Source organism: Myotis nattereri, assembly GCF_964212035.1.
Source record: "Myotis nattereri genome assembly, chromosome: 1".
NCBI classification, from domain to species: Eukaryota; Metazoa; Chordata; class Mammalia; order Chiroptera; family Vespertilionidae; genus Myotis; species Myotis nattereri.
Window position 1 is genome coordinate 129,994,815 of NC_138075.1, and position 27,111 is coordinate 130,021,925.

A 27,111-nucleotide genomic window follows, 5' to 3' on the forward strand; every position below is an offset into this window, starting at 1 on the left:
AGAAGAGTTTTCCAAACACATTATTGCTTATATATTCACCATAGTTTTGAGACTGTGTAATAAGTATGGAATCTAAATGGAAATAACCATTTCACAGAAAATACATTTTAATTATATTTAACTAAACAAATGAGCAATGTTCTAAAAACAAAACAAAATTTAAATTTTATAAGAACAGGAAAAAAGTTTTCCTATTTAATCATCTTTGGATAATGATATATACAGACACTCCTGTTGAGGTGTCACTTTAATATTTGATTCTGAGGGGCTTGCTTTAGGTAATCCTGCTTTGAAAAAAACGATCTAGCTTGAACGTTTGAAGTCTGCTATTTTTATTATTAACTCCCTAATATTTTGAAAATGGGTAAATGAAGTTGAATTTTATTATCCGATGAATTGTCAATAAATGTTATTAGATCGTGGAGATGAGATCCAAGCACTGATAACTTTATGTTTGGGGCATGTTCTTTCTTCTTCCTCCTTATCTTCACTTCTACCCTCATCTTCCCAGGTCATCAGCTCATCTGCTATTTCACTTTCAGCCAGTGTGGTACCCAGGGTCACCTTCATCTTCTTCTAACCACTGTAAAACATCTTCCTCAGCTACTTGCCCACCAATATTCTGTGTTGTCCCACAGTAATCGGTACCCTCTACACCTTCTAAATGCAAGTCTCCCTTCATTGTCAAGTAAATTCTTCCAACCAGTTTCTAATGTTTGCACTTCTTTTCATGCTGCAGCAAAATTGCTGATTTTAAACAGTAACTCTTTAAAATGGTAAGTTTTGTAAGATATACTGTCTTCTTATATGTTCATCATTACCTTCATTCTGCAATACAAGCACTACTTCCTCTAAAAATTTTTTGCAATATATTCATTTGGTTGCCAGAATTATCTTTAAAGGTTAAGGTTGGAGTGATGTGTTTTAAGGTACATACATAATTTTAACTTTATACTGAATGGATCTAGTAATGTGTGCATCCTCCAGTCACCGAGAGTAAACAAATGCACACAACTGGGGCGCGGCTCAGTGCACATGGGAATTGGCCGGCATATGTTAACACTTCTAAAGAAAGTCACTCCACTTGCCAACAGAACCAATTCCTAGGTGCCACGTGGTGTAATCATGTCCTAATCATTTGCCAAACATTGTTTAGGAACGGTGATTCTTGGATTTAAATATGCAGAGTATAGTTGTAGATAAGTGGTGAAATTACTACAGTGGTTTTACAACATATGGCCTATTTGATAAAATTTGTCAAAAATAACTGTGAGTTAATCACCAAAAAAATAAATCTGTTAATTTAACTATAAGCAAATCTTGGTTAAAAGCATTTTAATTTAATGAGGTGTTAATTTTCACATATGACATACAGACCAGAAGTTTTATCTGTTAAATCTGAAGTCTGTTAATTCAAGGTCCACAAAAATCCAGAGTTTACTGTATATCCAGAATGCAATCACATCTTCCAGGTCAGGTCACTACCGTCTGCTATCTAGATTAGCTTAGTAGTCAATTAATTGATTTCCTTCCTTCCTTCCTTCCTTTTTCCCTCCCTCCGTCCCTGCCTCTCTCCCTCCCTTTTATTTTTATTTATTTTCTTTCCATCAATTCTAGTCTTTTGTTCAATCTAAACACAGTTGGACCTATTAAAAGGTAAGTCAGATTGTATTGTTTCTCTGGCCAATACCTTCTAATTGCCTGTTTCACTCAAAGGACATGAGTCCCACAGGCCTCCCAACTGGAGATTGAACCCAAAACCTGGGTAGGTGCTCTTCCATCAGCTATGTTCAATATTTCATATTCAATAATTAGAGACTTATTTTTGAAGTTTGGGTCAAGAGGAATTGTTTAATAATTGCTCTCAAGAAGATCCTCTTAAATGTGTTTTTATTAATTTTAGAAAGAGAGGAAGGGAAAGGGAGAGAGAGATAGAAACATCGGTTATGAGAGAGAATCATCAATCAGCGGCCTCATGCATGCTCATTACCAAGGATCAAGCCAGTAACCCTGCGTGTGCCCTGACTTTGAATTGATCTGGTGACCTCTTGGTTCATGGGTTGATGCTCAACATTGATGTTTAGTGTTTAAATATTTAGTTTTAACCAGGAGAGTGATTTGTATAGCTATATATAGATTATAATTTTATTTTAATCCTCACCCAAGGATATATTCTTAATGATTTCAGATAGAGATAGAAAGAGAGAGAGAGAGAGAGAGAGAGAGAGAGAGAGAGAGAGAGAGAGAGATATGAGGGAGAAACATCAATTGGTTGCCTCCTGGTATGCTTCCCATCCAGGAATTAAACCTGAAACCCAGGTATGTGCCTTGATAGGGAATCAAACTGGCAACTTTTGGTGTATAAGATGATGCTCCAATCAACTGAGCCACCCAGCCAGGCATTTTTGTACTTTGTGGATGTATATAATCATGATATTCTTATGCATGAATTGATTCCATAAAAAAGTAATTATACTTTCCTGTTGGTAAATTTAGCTTTTCATTTAAGATTAGATGAAAAAGTTACCAAATAATTTCATTTTCAAAGAAAATCATAACTAATTGGGTTATTACCATTTTCTAACTATATATATAATGACATGCAGATATTTTATTTTTTTCTAATTTTTCCCCTGTTTTATTGAGCTATAATTCACACGTAAACCTGTATATTTTGAAGGGATACAGTGTGTTTATTCCATGCACTTTTATGTTCTTAAATGATTACCTTAAGATTCTTTGTTCGCATTTCCATTACATCACATAGTTACCAATTCTTTCTTTGTGGTGAGAACATTTAGATCTACTCCCTTAGCAACTTTCAAATATATAATACAGTATTGTTCACTATAATCACCATGCTGTACATCAGACAGGGTTGAATCCTATATGAACATACATGACATTTACTTAAATAATGCTGGCAATATGAAAGAGCAGCAGGTTATCCAAGAAAATCTATTTTGCACCCCCACACCATACGCCAGCTGCTTATATGGGGTAGAAAGACAAAGATTACATGGGGAAGTAGGCAGAAGAAATAAGAATGGGTATGATCCAAATGCAACAGAAATGGGTATTACAGGCATGGGGAAATAGGCAAAAGGAATAAAAATGGGTATAATGGTAAAGATTACACCAATGAAGGCTGGGACTCCATTGTTTCATCAATAAGGTTGTTAATCTTTCCATGATACAGGTAGTTAAGGAGGATGGCCCACATTTCCAGGTTAACTTCCAAGTGCAAAGGGACTGGGGGGAACTCCCAGCCAGATGAGGGTATGATTTCTTTAATCAGAACAAAACAATCATGGTTAACAGAGCATGATTAATATTTGTTATAACTATAGCTAGTCTCTACTATTCTATTTTTTCCCCTACCAGTAAGATTTCCTTCGTTCTCTTTTCCCTGGCAAAATTCCTGTGTGTGTGTGTGTACATATATATGTGTGTCTGTACACACATCATATATAATAAAGTAGTAATATGCAAATTAAACCTCACACCCTCACAAGATGGCTGTCTACGGCCAGGCTGGCAGGGGGGTTAGTGAGGAATGACCAAATGACTGAACAGCAGGCTGTGTGGGGTAACCAGGCTGGTGGAGGGGCCATAAGGGGTGACCAGGCTGGCAAGGGGGCCAGTTAGGAGTGACCAGGCCAGCAGTGGGGGCAGTTGGGGGTGACAAGGCCAGCAGGAGTTTGCAGTTGGGGGCAATCAGGCCGGCAGGCGGGTCAGTGAGGGGCAACTATGCCAGTGACGGGGGGCAGTTGGGGGTGACCAGGCTGGCAGGAAGGTGGTAAGTCGGGGGGTGACATGGTCAGCAGCAGGGGCAGTTAGCGGTGACCAGGCCAGCAGGAGGGAAAGTTAGGGGTGATCAGGCAAGCACACAGAGGCAGTGAGGGGCAATCAGTCCAGTGCGGGGGCAGCAGTTAGGTGCAACCAGGCAAGCAGTCAGGCAAGTGGTTAGAAGCCAGAGGTCCAGGATTGTGAGAGGGATGTCCAACTGCTGGTTTAGGCCCAATCTCAGGGAGGGATTTTTCCCCAAGGGGTCCCGGATTGGAGAGGGTGCAGGCTGGGCTGAGGGGAATCCCACCTACCCCCATGCATGAATTTTGTGCACCAGGCCTCTAGTTTACTATATAAACATACACATACAAGTGCAGTCACATACTTAATACACACACATATACATACAAACAGACATACATACATACCACATCCTCTTATCCGTTCATTTATTGGTGAACACTTAGTTTATATATCTTGGCTATTGTGAATAATGCTGCAGTGAACATGGGAATGCAGCTATCTCTTACAAGCGGTGATAAAAAGATGTATGACTGTTCTCTAAATATTTGTTATATCCATTGGTCTAATGTTTGGTTCAAGTTTAACATTTCCATCTCTTCACACTGAGCTTTTAAGTGTCTTAAGAATGAATTGAGCCCTGGCCTGTGTGGCTCAGTTGATTGGAGCACCATCCCTTATACTAAAAGTTTATTAGTTTGATTCCCAGTCAAGGCATATACCTAGGTTGTGGGTTTGATCTCTGGTTTGGGTATGAATGGAAGGCAACCAATCGATGTTCTCTCTCACATTGATGTTTCCCTGTCTGTCTGCCTGTTTGTCTGTCTCTCTTTCCATTCCCCTCTTTCTAAGACCAATGAGCATATCCTCAGGTGAGGGTTTAAAAAATTAAGAAAATGCATGAATTGCGTCTCCTGTAGCCACCATATAGTTAGGTCTTATTATAATCCATCAAGACATTCTCTACTTTTTTTTCATTTTATTGAATTTATTGAGGTGCCTCTGGTTAACAAAATTATACAGGTTTCAGGTGCAAATTCTACAAACACATCATCTATACACTGCATTGTGTGTTCACTGCCCCAAGTCATCCTATGCCTTTGATTGGAGAATTCAATCCATTTACAAAGTAACTTTTGGCAAGTAAGGACTTACTAATGCTATTTAGTTGTTTTCTGGCTGTTTTGTAGTTGCATTGTTCCATTCTTCCTCTCTTGCTGCCTTCCTTTGTGAACTGAAGATTTTCCATAGTGTGCTTTGATTCCTGCTCTTTATCTTTTGTGAATCTGCTGGAGGTTTTTGCTTTGTGATTACCATGAGGTTTACATAAGACATCTTACAATATAACGGTTTGTCTTATGTTGATTACATCTTTGCTTATATTTAACTGCAGATCTACCTTAAGAGAAGAAAAAGAGAAGAGACGAAAAGCTGATCTGTTATGTGAAAAAAATAGGGTGCAGTTAAGAAAGAAAGAAGAGCACTCTATTAAAGAATTTGAAAAGAACCCACAACTTGAAACCAACATTAGAACACAAGCCATCACACTGGAGATTATAGGAGAGAATGAGGTAAATTTATCTTTGGGAAAAATCTCTTATTTCTAACAGTACTTCATCAATATTTATATCCCTGTCATTCCATGTATATTATTACATTTATAACAAACCAAAAGATGTTCTCATTCTAAATGGGAACTGTGACATTTATGAGTTAAATTATTCTTAATTTATTACTATCTTTGGCATCTAAGAGATGCTTGTGAATGTTTTCTAAATGAAGAAATGGAAAATAAATTGAGCCTACCCATTAAAATAAGTGTTTTTTCTGGCTCTTGAAAAATGTTAACATATGGGCTAAATTGCCTTTATACTGTGATGGAACGAGTCAAATATTCATAAATAAATTTTATTTCAGAATACTGTATTTTTGCTCTATGACAAATGTAGCAATCACTTACAATTTTAGTTTTTCACGGAAAGGAACGATCCTTGTGCTTAAACAGGCTACTTCCTTTTCACAGCTTGTTTAAGGTACTGCTCTTAAGCTTTGGACTTTTTTTTTTTTTTAATGGAATGAGACCAAAAACTAAATGAAATGTGTCTCTAGGTTGTCGAAGAGCAAAATTACACTCAGAGGCAACCTTCTCCAGAACAGAATGCCAGAATATTACAAGATGGAATTCTGACTGAACACTTTTGCAAACCAAAAGTGATAGAAATAGCTCATAAGAAAATGAATTCTGAGGTAGTTTATTTAGTCATTTTCAAATATACCAGTATGTGAGTATGTGTGAGTTTGTATATATTTTAAAAAAACAACAATACTCTACATATAGAAACTATAGAGGATTTAAACAGCGAGAGAGAGAGAGAGAGAGAGAGAGAGAGAGAGAGAGAGAGAGAGAGAGAGAGAGCTTTTGGGGTCCATTGGATAAAATTATATTGTTAATTCAAAACCATTTGTCTCAAGTAGTGACATTCACAATGGCTTCATCCAAAGAAAAGGCTTTTAATATTTTCCATAAGAATTGATGTGTTTTCCATTATCCCAAAGATATTGCTACTAACAACAGATGTTCCAGATTTTGGCAGTAATTTCATTTCCTTGACATATTAATATAGAGGTTAGTTTTCACTCCCAGTGATGTTATGGAGGAAAGTATAGCAGGTTCAGAGATCACATTTTAGATGTCATTCTTCTGCTTTTGAGAAAAGTAACAATTTGTGCTAAACTCAGAGCCCCATTTTAATACAAGGGACTTTTGAAGAGAATGCAAGCTATAATATACTATATTTAGTGGTAATTTATTGATTAAGTATTTTAGTGTATTCCCCCCCCCATTTCATATTTAATACTACTTCAAACATCATGAACAAGAAATAAAAGTTATTGAAGTGACAAATGTTCTCGTGTTTTTCTAAAAAGAGCTCTGTAAATTTTACTTAGTCACCATTTGTTTTTTGAAACATAGGCTTCATTTGTGTTTCTGTATCCACACTGGAGAGGAACTATGGACTGGTGCAAGAGCATGAATTGTGGAGTCTGAAAACCTGGGGAAAATCCTGAACTTCCTTATCTTTTTAACCCCTCCATTCCAGATTGTGATAACTGAATGATGGACGTAGAAGTGCTTAGGAAAATGCTTGATTATCAGTTATTAGTATAGGTAGTTTTTATAAATGACTATGAAAGTATTAGAAAAGTAGAATATCTATGGGATAATATTGGGGGAAAAGGAATTTTAGGAAATTTAGTTTGTCCTATTATATGCGTGGTTTATACTTTTACTATGGTGTAGCTATATGTTCAGGCTATAATATCAACTTGTAAGTGTACAGTTATTAGTATTTTATTTAAATGCATTCTGGGCTTGTGATGATTTAGAAAAACCCTTTCTAATTCTGAGACTCTGAAAATCTATTGTGATTTTTTTTCACTTAAAAAATTCATCATATTATATTGCATTTTTTAACTTTGGAGAATTTATGTTTGTAAAAGTTAGAGGTTTGGATCCAACTCTATTTATTTTTTTTCAGTGGGATATCCACATATCGCAACTTTTTATTATAAACATAGGTTATTCTTTAATTTCAGAGCCTATCATGACATGTCATTTCAATGTTTTAGCTAAAAGTCTTCTTTGTGTTACATAGGTTTCTGAGAGTTCTGACGAAGAAAAAAGTCGATTGCATGAAAATCGCATGTTGTGGGATGCAATTGCCAAGCTAAGACGGGAAATGAACACAGTAAAAAATCAGGTCCAGGAAATGGGAAAAAACTGTTTTGAGGAAATTGCAATTGTCCAAGAAAAGATTGACCGTCTTGAAAAGGCATTAAGAAAAACAGTATTTCAACACAATGTGGAGCTTGAAGTTCTGAGAGTTGAGAATACTGTGCTAAACAGTAAACTGCAGGATGAACAACAAAACAGAGGAAGACTGGAAGCAGAAGTTGAATCAAACCGGTCTAGACTGGCTACTGCTGTACAGGATCATGAGCATTGTCAGACAGCAAAAGGAGACCTACAATTTACTTTCCAGAGAGCAAGATATGAATGGTTTTGTTTATGTGACAAAATGAATTCTGATATGTCTAACCTAAAACATAACAATGAGATTCTTTCTCAACAACTTTCTAAAATGGAAACTAAAATTAATAGCTTAGAAATTGAGCTTCATCACACAAGAGATGCTCTCAATGAAAGGACATTGGTTTTAGAAAGAGACCTCATTAAAAAGCAGTGTCAAAAGGAGGAAACTGAACATGTGTATCAAAAGGAACAAGGTAAAGTCGATAAAGACATTGGAAAGCAGGAATCCTTACAGGAGAGGCTATTTCACCTACAGAGTGAAAATATGTTGCTTCGACAGCAACTGGATCAGGCTCACAACAAAGTTGACAGAGAAGAAAAGACAGTAATTAACATCCAAGATCAGATTCTAGATATCATAAAAATATTTGATGATGAAACTGAAAATTATTATCTTATGCTGAATAAAATAATTAAGAAGTTAATCAATGAATGGCATCATTTTAAAGAAAGAATACATCAGTGTGAAAATGATCATGTAGAAAGAGATGTAAGTATCCAGACAGATAAGTATTTTTCAAACTTCCTAAGAGAAAATTCAGAGTAATATTTGATGATGGATAAGTGTTGAATCTAGTTGAATATTAAAAATGTAGAGATCATGGCCCTAGCTGGTTTGGCTCAGTGGATAGAGAGCATTGGTCTGAGGACTGCATGGTCCCAGGTTCAATTCTGGTCTAGGGCACATGCCCGGTTGCAGCCTCAGTCCCCAGTAGAAGTGTGCAGGAGACAGTCAACCAATAGTTCTTTCTCATCATTGATGCTTCTATCTCTCTCTCCCTCTCCCTTCTTCTCTGAAATCAATCTTATGTGTGTATATATATAATATTCCATCTATAAATGTGTTTGCTCTGTCAGCTTTAAAGCAGACGCTGTACCAGAGAGATGAACATTAAACCTAAAAAGTGCTTTGTTTTGAGTAAAGACGTTGTGCTGCCCATGAAATTTTAAGAGGTTACGTTATAGATTATTAGTAGATATAGGTTTATATCAATAATTTAGTCTTATATTAATAGAATAATAATTTTAATCTTTCTGTCACCCAATTTAAAACCATTAGGAAGCAAGTAAATGGAAATGCTCTACCAAAAATGAGTATTTTGAAATTAAGATTCAATTAAGTGGATTAATTTCACCGCTAAGTTCAGATTTCCCAGATGAACTGAAATGTAGATGCTGTATCATATACTACCTTCCCTTCAATAGCTTCTTATACATTTTAGTTGGTGTAATGTTATTTTTATTTATGCTAAATTGAATTAAATTTGGAAATATTTCAGTCTCGAGTAATATATTCATATGACCTCTCAACTCTTTTAAAGGCATCTACTTTTCATTAAATCATAATTTGGGACTAATGTGATGACTTTTAGCAAACCCACACTTGATTTAATCTTTCCACTACTATTTAAAAATTTCTTTGAATACTTTTACAAATAAAGTGCTCATGTTTCTCATTTTGAGGCCTAGTTACTATCATTTGGAAATAAGTTTGTCCACGAAAAAGAGAATTGTAGCTCTCTGTGATTTAGTAACTTGGCATTGGATCTCCATTTCAGATTAGTGAGGTGTGGCAAGGTTTATGTGTAGCAGGGAGGGAAGGCAAAGGCCTCGTTAGCTAGGGCCTTGAAAGCCATTGGAATGACTTCACTTTTCTTCTAAGTCAGGAACCTATTGGGAGGACTTGAACAGGGAATTGAATGTGTGAGGAACTCTGAAGTTAATTTAAGCCTCTGATTAAAAAAATAAATAAAAAGAGAAAATTTTCCATAATATTGAATTTACTACCACTTGATCCACCTACGTGCCCATTTCTCTTTGAGATGTCAGTAGATTGCATAGCTTTGAGACTTATAGGAGAGGGGGATGAGAGTGGGGCTGAATCAGCTGTCTGATTTGGCAGAAGTGTTACATTTTCTGTGACTTTAACCTGATTAAGCAAACAGAAACATGTCCATATGAGGAAAAGAAGGTGAATTGATGTAACTGGTGATATTTTTCCAGTCATAGATTATCATAATAAAATTATGATAATAATATATGACTCTAACAAGGTACATCCAGGGTTGGGCCAAAGTAGGTTTATACTTTTTATAGTTGTTTGTGTGGAGAATAATACAAGAATTAGTCAATAACTGTACAAGAGTAAACTCTGTGTTTCATGTACTCACAACTGTAAATCTTTTGCCCCATCCTTTATGTGAAGTTATGTGTTATTAACATAATTTCATAATAATGTGATTTATAAAATGAGTAACAGAAATATCTTACTAGGCCATTGTGAAACAACTTCAACAAGTACTGGCTGGTACCAAAACAAAACTATCTACAATAAAGTTTTTTCTGGAGATTGAATCACGTCATCATATGCATTTAGAAGATAAGAAACAAGATTTCAAGAACAAACTGGATCAAAGCAGAAGTCAAGTATGTATGAAATTTAACCTGTAATCAGTTAAACTATAGCTGGTTAAATAATATAATGTGTTTTAGGATACTACTTTTCATGGCAGCTTTCTTATGTATTTCATTGTGATTAATTGTATTATCTTCATAGTGCACTTATATCTTAAACCCTGGCTTTTATTCTGCCATTTGTATATTTTTTTAAGTATTTACCCTTAGGAACGTTGAGAATTATGCATCATTCTTCATAGAAGTCAAGAGGATTGTTTTCTATTAACTAACATTGCAGTTCATGCCATTCGAAAAGCAACCTCAGAAATTGTTTTCATATAAACACCTCACAAATTGTTCTTCACTTTGGGCTCCCTGGAGGTGTTGTAGGACAGTGCCTTTAAAACTCATACATTCTGAAAATCCTTTGAGGCACCACATAAATGTTTCTGAGGTCTTAAGGGTTTTATAAGTCTTGGCTTCATCCTTAAACCATGTCTTCCTGGACACCCTGGATTTGATGTTAGCCCAGAGCCCTTTCTTTATTTTAGCACTAGGGGCCTGGTGCATGAAATAGTGCATGGATGCAGTTCCTAGGCCTGACCAGCAATCGAAGAGCAAGTGTCTGGTGTGGAAGGGCAGGTCCCAGCTGACCTCTGAGCCCTGGGCAGCACCTGGGCTCCCAGGCCCCTATGCGCGCCCCCCTCTGCCTAATTCACAGTGCCTGAGTGCCCACACGTAGATTTAGTGAGTACAGCCAGATGCCACAGGCCCGGGCTCAGTGTGGGCCTCTGGGCTGCCCAGCAGCACCACACAGAAACCGGGAGGCAGTGTGAGCTCTTCTGGCTGGCTCACAGACCGGCTGCTGTGCAAACCCATGGGGAGCCTGACCGGCCCCTGTGGTCACAGTGGCTGCGGCCCAGTGGCTGTGTCTCGGATCACCCAGAACATACCACGTGTGTGAGTCCTGGTGTCCTGGGAGAGGGTAGCAGGAGGAGTGAGAGCGAGCTTGGCAGAACCCGCATTCTCGCTGCACCTCTGTCCCCATCACCCCCACCCTCAGGTAGTCAGTGAGAGGTCACAGACCCATGTCATAGTGAGCAGTCAAACTCCTGGTCTCCCCAGTCGAACTCTTGGTCAAATGACCACCCAAGGGGACAATTTGCATATTACCCTTTTATTATATAGGAATAGAGGCTCAGTGGACAAAATTTGTGCAGGCGGTGGCGGGGGGGGGGGGGATCCCTCAGCCTGGCCTGTACCCTCTCACATTCTAGAACCTCTAGAGGAATGTCGCCTGCTGGCTTAGGAAACATCATTTTCATAATCCGGGATCCCTTGCTCCTTACCTCCCACCTGTTCGCTCCTTACTGCTTGGCTTGTTGTTCCTTAGTACTGCCACAGAGGCAGGAGAGACCCCCGCCACTTCCTTTGTGCTTGCCAGCCATGAGCCCGCTTCTGGCTGAGTGGCACTCCCCCTGTGGGAGCACACTGACCACCAGAGGGCAGCTCCTGCATTGAGCGTCTGCCCCCTGGTGGTCAGTGTACATCATAGTGACCGGTCATTCTGATCATTCTGCCATAAGGGTCACTTAGACTTTTATTATATTGACTAGAGGCCTGGTGCACAAAAATTTGTGCACTCGTGGGGCGGGGGGGGGGGTCCCCTCAGCCCGGCCTGTGCCCTCTCGCAGTCTGGGACCCCTCGGGAGATAACGACCTGCTGCCTTAGGCCCGCTCCCGGGTGGCAGAGGGCAGGCCCAATCCCTAGGCGCAGCCCCTGGTCTGGCTCAGAGCAGGGCCGATTGAGGAGTTGGGGCGCCGCCCCCTGTCATGCACAGAGCAGGGCGGATCGGGAGGTTGTGATGCCACCCTCAGTTACGCTCAGGGTAGGGCTGATTGGGGGGTTGGGGCACCGCCGCCTGTCACACTCAAGGCAGGGTCGATGGGGAGGTTGTAGTGCCACCCCTTGTCACGCACAGAGCAGGGCCAATCAGGGGGTTGGGGTGCCACCCTCTATCACCCACAGAGCAGGACCGATCAGGGGGTTGGGGCGCTGCCACTGTCACACACAGGGAGGGCCGAAGGGAAGGTTATGGCTCTACCACCGCCGTGGGCAAACTACGGCCCATTTGAAATGAATAAAACTAAAAAAAAAAAAAAAGACCGTACCCTTTTATGTAATGATGTTTACTTTGAATTTATATTAGTTCACGCAAACACTCCATCCATGCTTTTGTTCCGGCCATCCGGTCCAGTTGAAGAACCCATTGTGGCCCTCGAGTCAAAAAGTTTGCCCACCCTGCTCTACCCCAATACACACAGAGCAGGGTCCGTGGAGGGGGGGTTGGGGCGCTGCCCTCTATCACCCACAGAGCAGGGCCGATCAGGGGGTTGGAGCACCGCCACTCTCACCCTCAGGGCAGGGACGATGGGGAGGTTATGGCTCTACCCCGTCACACACAGAGCAGGGCCGATCAGGGGGTTGGGTTGCCACACCCTGTCACACACAGAGCCACAGGGCGATCAGGGGGTTTGGGACCTCCCCCCTATCAGTCACAGAGCAGGGCTGATCAGGGGGTTGGGCGCCTTCCCCTGTCATGAACAGAGCAGGGTGGATAGGGAGGTTGTGGCCCCGCCCCCTGTCACACACAGAACTGCAGGGCGATCAGGGGATTGGGGCGCTGCCCCCTGTCATGCTGATCCCGGTGCCAGGAGGCCTCTCAGCTCCGCAGATCCCGGTCCTGGGAGGCATATTACCCTTTTACTATATAGGATAGAGGCCTGGTGCATGGGTCGGTGCCGGCTGGTTTGCCCTGAAGGGTGTCCTGGATCAGGGTGGGGGTCTCCACTGGGGTGCCTGCCAGCCTGGGTGAGGGGCTGATGGCTGTTTACAGCTGGTCACACACCCTTCAGGGTGGGGGTCCCCACTGGAGTGCCTGGCCAGCCTGGGTGAGGGGATGATGGCTGTTTGCAGCTGGTCACACACCCTTCAGGGTGGGGCCCCCACTGGGGTGCCTGGCCAGTCTGGGTGAGGGGCTGAGGGCTGTTTTCAGGCTGGTGGGTGACTAAAGCTCCCAACTGCTCCTTTTTTTCTTTCCTTTTTTATTCTGGGACAGCTTTAGCTCTGGCTCCAGCTCTGAGGCCTCTGCTGCTGAAAGCAGGTATCTGGTTTGTTTGGGTTCTATAATCGAAACACTGTATCAACTCCAGCTCTGAGATCCCGGCGGGCTGAAAGCAGGTTTCTGGGGTTTTGTTTAGCTTCTATATTTGTAACAATGTTTCAAACTGCAAGCTCAGAGGCCAGCAAGGCAGGCGGGGAACATTGGTTTCCTCCATCACTGAAACAAGCAAGCCTCATGTTAGCTTCAAGTTGCCTGGCTGCTGGCCACCATCTTGGCTGGAAGTTAATTTGCATATCTCGCTGATTAGCCAATGGGAAGGGTAGCGGACGTACGCTAATCACCATGTTTCTCTTTTATTAGATAGGATTATATAACAATTGGACCTGTGGGAGAAGCAATAATTGGGAAATGGATAATTAAAATCCTTAAGTCCTGTTTCTTGTATATTTAACTAGAGGCCCTGTGCACACAAATTCATGCACTTGGGGCAGGAGGAGGGTCCTTTAGCCCAGCCTGTACCACAGTCTGGGATCCCTCAGGAGCCTAAGCTGCATTCTGGCCCCTCTCTGTGGAAGGTGACCGGCAGGATGATCAGGGAACAGCACCCACAGGCGAGCAGCCAGCCCTGTCCCCAAATTACCCCTCCTCTGCCGCTGAATGCCACTTATGCCCCCCCCGCCCCCCCCCATCTCCATCCCCTCCCTCTGCCTGCTGGCACCCACCTTGGCTGACCTGCTTGCTGGCCCCACCCCTCACTGACCATTCTGCAGTTCGGTCATTTTGCATATAAGGCTATTATATAGGATTGTCTTTCTTTAGCTTATCTTTCTCATCAGTTTCACTTTCACCAGCTTCCTAGAAAGAATCCCTGTCATCCTTGTTTCAGTGTCATTTTGTTCATTTGTCCAGAAGCCCTTGCTGTCAGCCTCCTCAGGGGCCATCAGGCCTCCACTCATCATTTCTTGGAGGCACTTTTGGTTTTTATTCTCACTCTTCTCTACATTATGTCAGGTTCCATCCACCTGCAGTTTAAAGGCACTCCCAACTTGTGTGTGTTTCTTTTTTAGTGTCAGCAGTCTGTTTTTATTTTATTTTATTTTATTTTATTTTATTTATTGCTTAAAGTATTACATATGTCTCTTTTTTCTTCCATTGACCCCTCGCCGTCCACTCCCACCTCCCAGGACAAGCCCCCACTACCCCAGTGTCTGTTTCCATTGGTTAGGCTAATATACATGCATTCAAGTCCTTTGGTTGATCTCTTGCCCCCCGCTCCCCATCCTCCTTGCCTTTCCTCTGAGGTTTCATGGTCTGTTTGGTATTTCTCTGTCTCTGGATCTATTTTGTTCATCAGTTTATGTTGTTCATTATATTCCACAAATGAGTGAGATCATGTGATATTTATCTTTCTTTGACTGGGTTATTTAGCTTAGCATAATGCTCTCCAGGTCCATCATTGCTGTTGCAAATGGTAAAAGTCCATTCTTTTTCCTAGCAGCATAGTATTCCATTGTGTATATGTACCACAGGTTTTCAATACACTCATCTGCTGATGGGCACTTAGGGTGTTTCCAAATCTTAGCTATTATAAATTATACGGCTATGAACATAGGAGTGTATGTCTTTTCTGATTGGTGTTTCTGATTTCTTGGGATAGACTCTTAGAAGTGGGATTACTGGGTCAAGTGGAAGTTCCATTTTTAACTTTTGAGGAAACTCCATACTATTTTCCACAGTGGCATTCCCACCAAAAGTGCACGAGGGTTCCTTTTTCTCCACATCTTTGCCAACACTTGTTGTTTGTGGATTTGTTGATGACAACCATTCTGACAGGTGTGAGATGGTACCTCGTTGTTTTGATTTGTATCTCTCAAATTATTAGAGACTTTGAGCATGTTTTCATATGTCTCTTGGCTTTCTGAATGGCCTCTTTTGAAGAGTGTTTATATAGGTCCTTTGACCACTTTTTTATTGAATTGTTTATCTTCTTTTTGTTAAGTTGTATGAGTTCCCTGTAAATTTTGGAGATTAGGCCCTTATCAGAGAACAGTGGCTTTGTAATACAGCTTGATATCTGGTATTGAGATCCCTCCTACTTTGTTTTCTTTCTCAGGATTGCTGCAGCTATTTGGGGACTTTATTTTACTAGTATTCCAGATAAATTTTTGGAGAGTTTGTTCTAGGTCTGTAAAATATATCAATGGTATTTTAATGGGGAGGCATTGAATCTATAGATTGCTTTGGGTAGTATGGACATTTTAATGATGTTGATTCTACCAATCCATGAACATGGTATGTTCTTCCATCTGTTTATGTCTTCTTCTATTTTTTTCAGTGTCCTGTAGTTTTCTGAGTATAGGTCTTTTACCTCCGTAGTTAAGTTTATTCCTAAGTATCATAATTTTCTTGGTGCAATGGTAAATAGAACTTTTTTGTAATCTCTCTTTCTGTAAGTTCACTATTGGTGTATAAAAATACCATAGATTCCTTGGCTTAATTTTGTATCCTGCTACATTGCCAAATTCATTAATTAAGCCTAATAATTTTTGATGGACTCTTTAGGGTTTTCTATGTACAATATCATGTCATCTGCAAATGACAGTTTTACGTTTTCTTTTCCAATTTTGATATCTTGTATTTCTTTTTCTTGTCTGATGGCTATGGATAGCAAACAGGAGTGGTGAAAGTGGGTATCCCCGTCTCATTCCTATTCTTAGGTGAAATGGTTTTAGTTTTTGCCCATTGAGTATGATGTTGGCTGTAGGTTTGTCATATAAGGCTTTTATTATGTTGAGGTATGATCCCTCTATTCCCATTTTGCTGAGGGTTTTTATCAAGAAAGGGTGTTGGATTTTGTCAAATGCTTTTTCTGCATCAATTGATATGACTATGTGATTTTTATCTCTCAATTTGTTTATTATGTATCACATTTATTGATTTGTGGATACTGTACCATCTTTGCATCCCTGGGATAGATCCTACTTGGTCATGGTGTATGATCTTTCTGATGTAATGCTGGATCCAATTTGCTAGAATTTTGTTGAGGATTTTGGCATCTATGTTCATGAGGGATATTGGCCTGTAATTATCTTTCATCATGTTCTCTTTTTATCTGGTTTTGGTATTAGGGTAATGTTGGCTTCATAGAATGTGCTTGGAAGTGTTCCTTCCTCTTGAGTTTTTTGGAATAGTCTGAGCAGGATAGGTTTTAGTTCTTCCTTGAATGTTTAGTAAAACTCCCCTGTGAAGCCATCTGGCCCCAGTTTTGTTTTGTTTTTTTGCTGGAAGCTTTTTGATGACTGCTTCAATTTCTTCCATAGTTGTTGGCCTATTGAGGTTTTTAGATTCTTCCTGATTGAGTTTTGGAAGGTTGTATTTTTCTAGGAATATGTCCATTTCCTCCAGGTTGTCCAGTTTGTTGGAATAGAGTTGTTCATAGTATTTTTTTTTTAACAATCCTTTGTATTTCTGTGAAGTCTGTTGTTATTTCGTCTCTTTCATTTCTGATTTCATTCATTTGGATCCTCTCTCCTCATTGCTTCTTGATGAGCCTGGCTAGAGGTTCATCAATCTTGTTTATCCTTTCAAAGAACCAGCTCTTGGTTTCATTGATCATTTTTTGTTTTGTTTTGTTTTGTTTTTGTCTTTATGTCATTTATTTTCCTCTGGTCTTGATTATCTTCTTCCTTCTGCTCACATTGGGATTTTCTTGTTGCTCTTTTCTAATTCTTTAAGTTATAGAGTTAGACGATTTATTGCAATTTTTTTGTTGTTTTTTGAGGTAGGCTGGTAGAGCTATAAACTTACCTCTCAGGACTGCCTTCGTTGTGTCCCATAGACTTTGGATTGTTGTGTTTTCATTGTCATTCGTTTCCAGGGTGTTTTCAGTTTCTTCTTTGATCTCTTTTGTAACCTACCCATTGTTTAATAGCATGCTATTCAGCTTCCAAGTGTTTGAATTTTTTTATTACTTTTGTTGTAGTTTATTTCTGATATTATGCCATTTTGGTCTGAGAAGATGCTTGATATGATTTCAATCTTCTTGAATTTGGAGAGACTTTGCCTGTGAGTCAATATGTGGTCTCTCTTTGAAAATGTCCCATGTGCACTTGAGAAGAACATATATTCCATGGTTTTGGGGTGAAATGTTCTGAAGATGTCAATTAAGTCCATCTGATCTAGTGAGTCATTTAGGATTGCTGTTTCTTTACTGATTATTTGTTTAGAGGATTTCGCCAGTGAGGTCAGTGGGGTATTAAAGTCCCCTACTATGATTTTATAGTTTTTGATCTCTGCCTTGATATCTTCCAGGAGGTGTTTTTGTTTGTTTGTTTGTTTGTTTTTGTTTGTTGTTGTCGTTTTTATTTGGGTACTTCTGCATTGGGTGCATGTATGTCTACCAGTGTTATTTCTTCTTTTTGTATCAATCCCTTTAGTATTATGTAGTGGCCTTCCTTATCTCCTGTTGTGGCCTTCATTTTGCGGTCTATTTTGTCAAGCATAAGTATTGCTACCACAGCTTCTTTTCATTTCCATTTGCCTGGAAGTTATTTTTCCATCCCTTCAGTTGTGTAAATCCCTTGTTTTGAGGTGGGTCTCTTGTAGACAGCATATACATGGGTCATGATATTTTATCCATTTAGCCACTGATTGTCTATTGATTGGAGCATTTAGTCCATTTATGTTTAAAGTTATTATTTATAGGTATTTGTTTGTAGCCATTTTTATTTTTTATTCCTGTTTTCCTTCTTCCCTTCCTATTTTCTCCTTTTACAGCAGTCAATTTAGCATTTCTTACACTGCCAGCTTGGTGGTAATAAACTCCTTTATTCCTTTTCTGTCTCTAAAGCTCCTGATTTCCCTTTCAATTTTGAATGACAGCCTTGCTGGATTCAGTCCCTTGCTTTCCGTCACTTTGTATATTTCATTCCATTATCTTCAGGCCTGATGTGTTTCTGTTGAGAAATCAGTTGATAATCTAATGGAAGATCCCTTATAGGTAACTTTCTGTCTCTCTTGGTCAGCCTTTAAGATTCTTACTCTGTCGTTGGTGTTTGCTAATTAATTATGATGTATCTTGGTGTCAGGGTTTTTGTGGTTTTTTTTTTTTTGGTTCATCTTGTTTGGGACTCTGTGTGCATTTTGGACTTTTGTGAATTTTTTCTTCTCAATATCAGGGAAGTATTCTGTCATTATTTCTTCAAACAGATTTTTTATTCCTTGCTCAGTCTCCTCTCTTTTGGCACCACTACCATGCAGGTGGTCATTTCCTGTTGTCCCATAGCTGCCTTACGTTCTCCTCCTGCTTTTAAGGTTTGTTTTTCCCAGTTGCTGCTCTGCTTGGGTATTTTTTTTAACCTTGTCTTCTAGTTTGCTGATGCAGTCTCAGCTTCCTCTACTCAGCTGTTGATACTTTCCATTGTGTTCTTTATTGCAGATATGTCATTCTTCATTTCCACTTGGTTCTTCTTCATTTCCCCTTGATTCTTACACATGTTGAATTTGTCTCCCATCCTTTTCAGTGTCCTTATAACTATTGTTCTGAATTGTTTCTCTTACAAATTGCTTGCCTCCATTTTGTTTACTTCCTTTTCTGGTGATTCCTCCTTTTCTTTTGTATGTGGGGTGTTTCTCTTCCTCCCCAATTTTTGCTGCTCCTTTGTGGGTTTTTACTATGTATTAGATCAAAATTCTATGTCACCCATATTTTTTTGAGTTTTTCTTGTATAGTAGATGTTTTGTGGGATCCAGTGTTGCAACTCTCAGGTATTATGGTTGGGTATTTTATGATGTTCCCTACTTGGGATATTTGGGTTCTCCTGGTGTAGTTGTGTCTTGAGTGTTATTGTCCCATTCATGGATGGAGTGTCCTCTCTGTGTTTCTGGTTATGTGGCTCACTCTCTACCACATTGACAGAACAACACAAAATACAACTCGACAAGATACGACACAAAGGGAACAAAACACAAATGTACTCACGATACTGATAACCCCAATAAAAGTGACCACCAGAGGAAATAGAATTAGGAGAGATAAAAGAAAGCAAAAATGGTACTGAGAAAAAGGAAAAAGGTAAGAGTGCAAAGAAAAAGAAGCAAAATGAAGGAGAAAAAATATGCATGTATGGGGAGAAAACTTCACAGGACAAAAAAATAAACAAAAAAATTCAAACAACAAGCACCCAGAAAAAAAAGGGGTAGGGGGGACAGAATCTGTAGAGGCAGAGCTTATTTCCAGAGTAAGGTAGAGAAATTGAATGAATAGGGCAATGGTCATGGTTCAGTATAGAGGTGGTAGAAAGAGAATGAGTGGATAAGAAGAAAAATAAAAAACAAAATAATCAATAAATTAAAAATAAAAAGATAAAAAAATAACCAAAAACTTTTTTTAAAAAAATTTATCTATCTATATATTCTTCTATTTTTGGAAAAGGAGAATAGAGGAGAGAGCAGATAGGCTTGAGTTTAGTGAGTAGAACTAATTAAGCCATTAGGAGAAGAAGAGAGCAAGATAGGAGAGGAAAAGCAACAGCATAAAAAATTGACTAGTAAAGAAAGAAAAAAGAGAAGGGTGCATTGATTTGAAGCAGGGGAGAGGAAATTAGATACATGAGTAAGCCAACAGAGACTATAATAATAATAACATGTCAATAAAGCAGATAAGGAAGGCCAATTTTTAACAAGGTGTAGAGAGAAAAAATATAGCAGGGATAGGAGAAGAAAAACAGGATGAAAAAGGGAGAAGTGAGGAAGAAAAGGGTGGAAAAAAGAAATAATAAGATAAAATAATGTTAAAATAATAAAAATGGAATGAAGAAAAAATAATACAAAAAATAAAAAGTTAAAGAATAATAAAGAAAAAAAATTTAAGGTGAAGATAAAAAATAAAAAACTGAAGTGTCATTCATTTCAGCTCAGTTTTAATGTCCCGGGGGGGGGAGGGGGGGGGCTGGTTTAAGACTCCTCTCTACTGTCCTGTCTGCCACTTCTCAGTTTCCTGGTAGGTAGTCAGCATGTGTAGAAATTCCCAGTGATCCACCACTCCTCTGTGTCTGTCTCCACAGTCTTGGTTGCAGGCTGGCAGGACCAGTCTGCCTACTTTCACTGTCTGCTTTCATTCTTATTTACACAAGCATTTATTTCTGACATGTGCTTTAGGTGGGGGTGTTGCTGTATTGGTTTCAGGACAAAACAGCACCTCAACCCAATTCCCAAGGGCTCCCTGGTTCTATTCAGAGTCTGTTTCCTCTGCAAAGCTCGAGGTTGGGTGAGGCTGCACCAGTTGCCTTGCGGGTGCTGCCAGGGGCTGGCTCTTCAGGAGAAAATGGCTGCTTAGGGTTGGAGGCTCGGGAGGTGCCAGTGCCGGATTCCTGGTCACCTTTCCCTATCCTGCTCCTCTCCACAGCCTTTCCCCAGCCTCCACAAAACTGCACCTTCACCTGCACCACAGCCTCGGTGAGTGTTTGTAATGGAAAGGTCCTATGAACTGGGTTTAGTGAGTAAAAGCAAGGAAAATGTAAAGGCAAAACAACCGCGCCACTAGGAGCTTCTCTCCCCCTGGTAGGCGCTGCTCCACAGTTCTTCAGGCTGCCTTCCTGGTGGCGGCCTCTCATGGCTGTGGACTCAGATCTAGATGCCCGGCTGCCAGCCATCCTGCGGACCCTCCACCGTCCAGTGTTACCGTGTCCCCAAGGGCCGGACTTGGTGCCGCGCAAGTTCTTTCTGACCCTCTGTCCCAGTGGTCGCGAGTCTTTCTCTCCAGCCCAGATCCCGGATCCTACGATTCTCCAGGTGTCCCCTGTCATTTCCAGCCATGGATTTTCTCACCAGCTGTTAATTCCTCAATTCTGGGTGGATGCTGTTCGATTTAGTTGTTCCTTCTATCTGCTCCATGAGAAGGCACATGGCACATCTGCCTATTTGGCCACCATTTTGAAAACCAGCGCTCTAATCTTTTTTTTTTTTAATTAAATCTTTACTGTTCAGATTATTACAGTTGTTCCTCTTTGTTTCCCCCATAGCTCCCCTCCACCCGGTTCCCACCCCACCCTCCGCCTTCACCCCCTAAACCCCCCCCTCCTCATCCATAGGTGCACAATTTTTGTCCTGTCTCTTCCCGAACCCCTCACACCCCTTACCCCCCGAAGAATAGTCAGTCGACTCCCTTTCTATGCCCCTGATTCTATTATAATCATCAGTTTATTCTGTTCATCAGATTATTTATTCACTTGATTTTTAGATTCACGTGTTGATAGATGTGTATTTGTTGTTCATAATTTGTATCTTTACCTTTTTCTTCTTCTTCCTCTTCTTAAAGGATACCTTTCAGCATTTCATATAATACTGGTTTAGTGGTGATGAACCCCTTTAGCTTTACCTTATCTGTGAAGCTCTTTATCTGACCTTCAATTCTGAATGATAGCTTTGCTGGATAAAGTAATCTGGGTTGTAGGTTTTTGGCATTCATCACTTTGAATATTTCTTGCCACTCCCTTCTGGCCTGCAAAGTTTCTGTTGAGAAATCAGCTGACATTCATATGGTATTCCCTTGTAGGTAACTGAGTTTCTTTCTCTTGCTGCTTTTAAGATTCTCTCTTTGCCAAAACTGGTTTGGCTTAGTGGATAGAGCGTCGGCCTGCGGACTGAAGGGTCCCAGGTTCGATTCCAGTCAGGGGCATGTACCTGGGTTGCGGGCACATCCCCAGTGGGAAATGTGCAGGAGGCAGCTGATCGATGTTTCTCTCTCATCGTTGTTTCTAACTCTCTATCTCTCTCCCTTCCTCTCTGTGAAAAATCAATAAAATATATTAAAAAAAAAAAAAGATTCTCTCTTTGTCTTTTGCTCTTGGCATTTTAATTATGATGTGTCTTGGTGTGGTCCTCTTTGGATTCCTTTTGTTTGGGGTTCTCTGCGCTTCCTGGACTTGTAAGTCTATTTCTTTTACCAGGTAGGGGAAGTTTTCTGTCATTATTTCTTCAAATAGGTTTTCAATATCTTGCTCTCTCTCTTATTCTGGCACCCCTATAATTCAGATGTTGGTATGCTTGAAGCTGTCCCAGAGGCTCCTTACACTCTCTTCGTATTTTTGGATTCTTTTTTCATTTTGCTTTTCTGGTTGGGTGTTTTTTGCTTCTTCATATTTCAAATCTTTGACTTGATTCTTGAGATCCTCTAGTCTGCTGTTGGAATTCTGCATAATATCCTTTATTTCAGTCAGTGTATGCTTAATTTCCAGTTGGTCCTTTTTCATAACCTCAAGGGTCTCACTAGATTTCTTGAGGATCTCACTACATTTATCAGCGGTCTCACCAGACTTTTTGAGGGTCTTACTAAATTTATTGGCGGTTTCTAGAAAGTTCTTGAAAAACCCTAGAAGTGTGGTTTTGAATTCTATATCCAGTCATTTACTTTCCTCCATTTCTGTCATTTGTGACCTGTTTCTTTGTCTCCGCATTTTTTATGCTTCCCTATGTTGGTAGAGTGGCTTTCTGTGCTAGGTGTCCTATAGGGCCCAGTGGCTCAGCCTCCCCAATTACCTGAGATGGACACTCTTGGTGCACCCCTTTGTGGACTTTGTGCACAGTATTGTTGTAGTTAAGCCTCGATTGTTGTAGGTATCACTGGGAGGAATTGACCTCCAGGCCAATTGGCTGTGAGAGTCAGCTGTGTCTACGGTGGGAGAACTTCTGTGCTGAAGAGACCCTTATGAGGCAAAACTTGCTTCAGTGGGGCTTTGGTGCTCACTGAGTCTGCCCCCTGAGTGTGTCCCTTATGGATCTGAGGAGTTGTAAACTGGATGGTCCCAATCTGACCACTGGGTACACTGGCTCTTGGATCTAAGGAGGTGCTAATTTAGCCTCTGTCTAAGGCTACTCAGCAGGAGCTATGAAGAGATCTGCAGATTCCCCTTCCTTGTGTGGGGTTTGAAGGTACCCAATTGAGGCCCAGCTGTGAAGCAAAGCAAGCTGCTGTGGGGCCGTGGGCCTTCTCTTGGAAGTTCTGGGTCTGTCTGGCCCAGCTGCAGTTTGTTAGGTAATTTTCAGTTTTCAAAGGGCCAGGCCATTCATATACAAAAGCCTCTGTAGCAGCTTGGGTGGGGCGGGGTCTCAGGGAATCAACAGAGCTGAGCAAGCATCTATGGCTGATCCTCAGCCCTGCCCTAAGGGTCTCCACGTCTCAGTGTCCCGGTAATCACTGCAAGCACCTTTGAGAGAAAGCCGCCCTCGAGTTCCAAGTTCTTCCCGCTGCCAGACAGTCCAGTTTCTCCCTGTATGAGTCTGGGTCCCCAGAGACTCACCCAGAACTGGAGTTCAGAGCAGTCGGGGGCATGTGACTCCCGCCCAATTCAAAAAGACGGCACCGTCCTCAGTTGCCAGCCCTTGCCGTGTGTGCCTCCGTACCTCTGCACTTCCACACCTCCTCTGAGTCTCAGTGTGCTTTACTCTTTACTTCTAGTTGTAGACTTTCCACTCAGCCAGCCTTCCTGTGGTTCTGGATGATGTCTTTTAGTTGTATTTTTGAATTTGTTGTGGGAGGCAGCAATTTCCGGTGTTTATGTATGCCGCCATCTTGGTTTCTCCAAAACCAGCGCTCTATTCTTATTGTCAGTATCTGTTCCAGTTACTTATTGCTGCTTAATAACCACCTCCAAACCTCATGTCTTAAAGCAGCATTTACTTGTTCACAAATCGGCAGAGGCCAGCTCATTGCTTTTCCACTTGCCATCAGCTGGGATGTTTTGAAGCTGGGAAGTAGAATCATGTAGAGCAGTGGTTCTCAACCTTGGCTGCACATTAGAATCACCTGGGAATTTTTTTAAAATCCTGATTTCTGGGCCTCATCCTCCGGAAATTCTGTTTCTTTGTTATGGGGTGGGGTCACAACATTAGTAACAAAGAAACAGAATTTCCGAAGGATGAGGCCAAGCAATCAGTATTGTAAAAAGATTCCCAGGTGATTCTAATGTGCAGCCAAGGTTGATAACGACTGTTCTAAAGGCTTGTTCATTCACGGGTTTGTCAGGTGCAGTGGGCTTTTGACTGGGACGCTTGCTGGGGCAGTCTCAGCTGGACACCTGTATGAGGACTGACCATGTGGCCTGGGCTGCTTGGTTCTTCACAACACGGTGGTGAGTTCTCAGGCTGAGCTCCCTAGGGAGAGAGTCAGATGGCACCAGACATAGCAGTCACACAGCAGTCACCATTATGACTGACATTCCAGCAAGTCTTTTATTGTTAACTAGAGGCCCGCTGCATGAAATTCATGCCCTGGGAGGTAGGGTTCCCTCAGCCCAGCCTGTCCCTCAGTCAGGGAGCCCTCAGTGGATGTCCTACTGACAGCCACAGTCTGGTAGCAGAGGTGCAGAGCAGGCGTCCCGTGTGTGTGTGTGTGTGTGTGTGTGTGTGTGTGTGTGTGTGTATGTGTCTGCTGGGGGTCTGCCCCCAGCCACATTGGAGGCTCAGAGTAGGCTCTGTGTGTGTGTGTGTGTGTGCGTGCGTGTGTGTGTCTGCTGGGGGCCTACCCCTAGCCACACCATGGAGGCTTGGAGCAGGTGCCCCTCTCTGTTGATCTGTCAGGCTCCTGGCCTCCACTCATGTTGTACTCTCCCTTGAGCTGTGGCCAGGGTGGGGTGCTGCCTGCAGTCCACCCATTCCTTCTCTGGGATCACCATGGTGACCCAGGAGCAGGCCTTACTGGGTGCTGCCTACAGGCCACACTTTCCTGCTCACCGATCACTGGATTGCCAGGGCACCTGGGGTCAGGCCCTGCTGGGTGCTCCCGGTGGACGGGCATTTTCCTGCTCTCAAATCGCCATGGTGTCCAGGCTGGGGGCGGGGCTTAGGCAGCGCAGGGCTTAGGAAGCACACGGGGGTCCCAGCTGGGGGCGGGGCTTAGGCAGCACGGGTATTAGGTGGCACCCAGGGTCCTGGCTGGGGGTGGGGCACCGCTGAAGCCCCGTGCCCAGGGCTGCACACAGGGACAGGATGGTGGCTTGCGCTGTCCCGCCCTGCCTGCAGTATGCAAATTAGCCACCATCTTTGTTGGTGGCTAATTTGCATATCATGCTGATTAGCCAATGGGAGGCGTAACGAAGGTATGGTCAATTACCATCTTTGTCTATTATTAGATAGGATGATGATGTTGTTTTGTTTAGTATCTTCCCTTATTTTGTGAAAAGTAACAAAGAATTTAAAGATAGCATTATTGAATTCAGCCTCCCACCCCCACTTTTTTGGTTCTAAAAAATGTAGGGCTTATGTCGCTAAACTTTAACAGTAAAAGTTTTAATTTCTCTGTAATCCAGGGAATCATGTCTTCTTGGAATGCAACTTAAATTAGCATCAAATGTTTCTGGTTCAGTAAAAGACCGATGGCATTAGAATCCATGCTCATAAGATGAATTAGTTTTATTTTGAAAGTGTTATCTTGGGAAGCATTTGGTGACAGTCCTGAGTACCACAATAAGATATCTCTAAAACTTTTTTAAAGATTATGAAGAGTTAAAATGGGGCAAGAGGTAAGAAACTTCTCACTAAGGGGCAACGTGTAGTCATTTTGTGGAGGAAAGACATGAAACAGTCATAGGAAAAGGAGTATAAAGTCAAGTGCAGACGTTGTGTGCAAAGACGACAACAGTAAATATATTTTTGTGACTCCTGGTCGTTTTAACTTTGGTCTTGATTCTGAGTAATTCAAGGTTCCACATTCGAAGACTCTACCACTGTACAGATAACATTTTATTGCAACTGAACTCATTTCAAAATTTCATACTGGTGTCCACACCTTCATAACCAAACTATATTCTTTTATTCATGCAGAATGATGAGCTTATAGCAAAACTGCAACCGTCATCTTCAAAATGCATACGTCTGGATGAGGAAAAGACACCTCAACAGGAGTTATCAATGGAAGCACTTCTAAAGAGATGTGAAGAATTAAAGTCTGAAAAAGAGAAGTGGAAAGATAGAGCAGAAAACCTCGTAACACAAATGAATATGCATATGGAAGAAGACTGTGTAGGAGAAAAGTATAATTTAAAGTTTGAAGAAATTACAAGGATGTAGGGGAAAAAGTGACACAACTCTATTTTTACAGGTTAATTTATTGATTTAATGTGCTTTAATTTACTTCACTGCAAATTTCATTTTGGATAAATACAGTGTTTTCCCTTTTCCTCTACTTCCTTTAATGGAAATTTATTTTGTAGATTTCTAGAAGGAAGGTTGCATCTGTTTTTCCTTTGCAGTATTTTAGTTTCCAACATTACTATCACTAAATTGATCTTTTTCAAATGATTCTTAGTAGAGGATCATTTTATTTTTAAGACCAGTTGATGTTAAACAGAACTATTTGAAAGAAAAGGGGAAAAGGAGATTTAAAAATTGTCCCATACTCTTGAATTTATATCCTTCTACTTTAAATTTTTTAAACTGAAGCTATTATTCTTTGAATTCTCAGATTACATGAGTACTAATAGAAGAATGATTAACTCTATAACTCAGATTTAATTCAGTGTACATTGATGATAAATATTTTAAGTGTCAGCTTTTTTTCACAATTAAATGATGATCTCTGAGTCGTTGACTCAAAACTAAAGAAAACAATTATAACTGTTCAGGTTATACTTACTTTAAAAATGTATCCTTTGTATTTGCTTTAGACACAAAGAGCATCTCAAGAAACCC

General features: G+C 40.9%; 1 protein-coding gene across 1 annotated transcript in view; it reads left to right on the top strand.

Annotated features, from left to right (window-relative positions):
* Positions 1–27,111, top strand: part of LOC308523117 (putative coiled-coil domain-containing protein 144C) — a 69,857-nt gene that overhangs the window by 37,385 nt on the left and 5,361 nt on the right. The window contains exons 9-11 of the mRNA XM_081096795.1: positions 5,204–5,381; positions 7,467–8,393; positions 10,178–10,330. Of these exons, the coding sequence (XP_080952921.1) occupies positions 5,204–5,381; positions 7,467–8,393; positions 10,178–10,330 (1,258 nt within the window). The remainder of the gene's footprint in view (positions 1–5,203; positions 5,382–7,466; positions 8,394–10,177; positions 10,331–27,111) is intronic.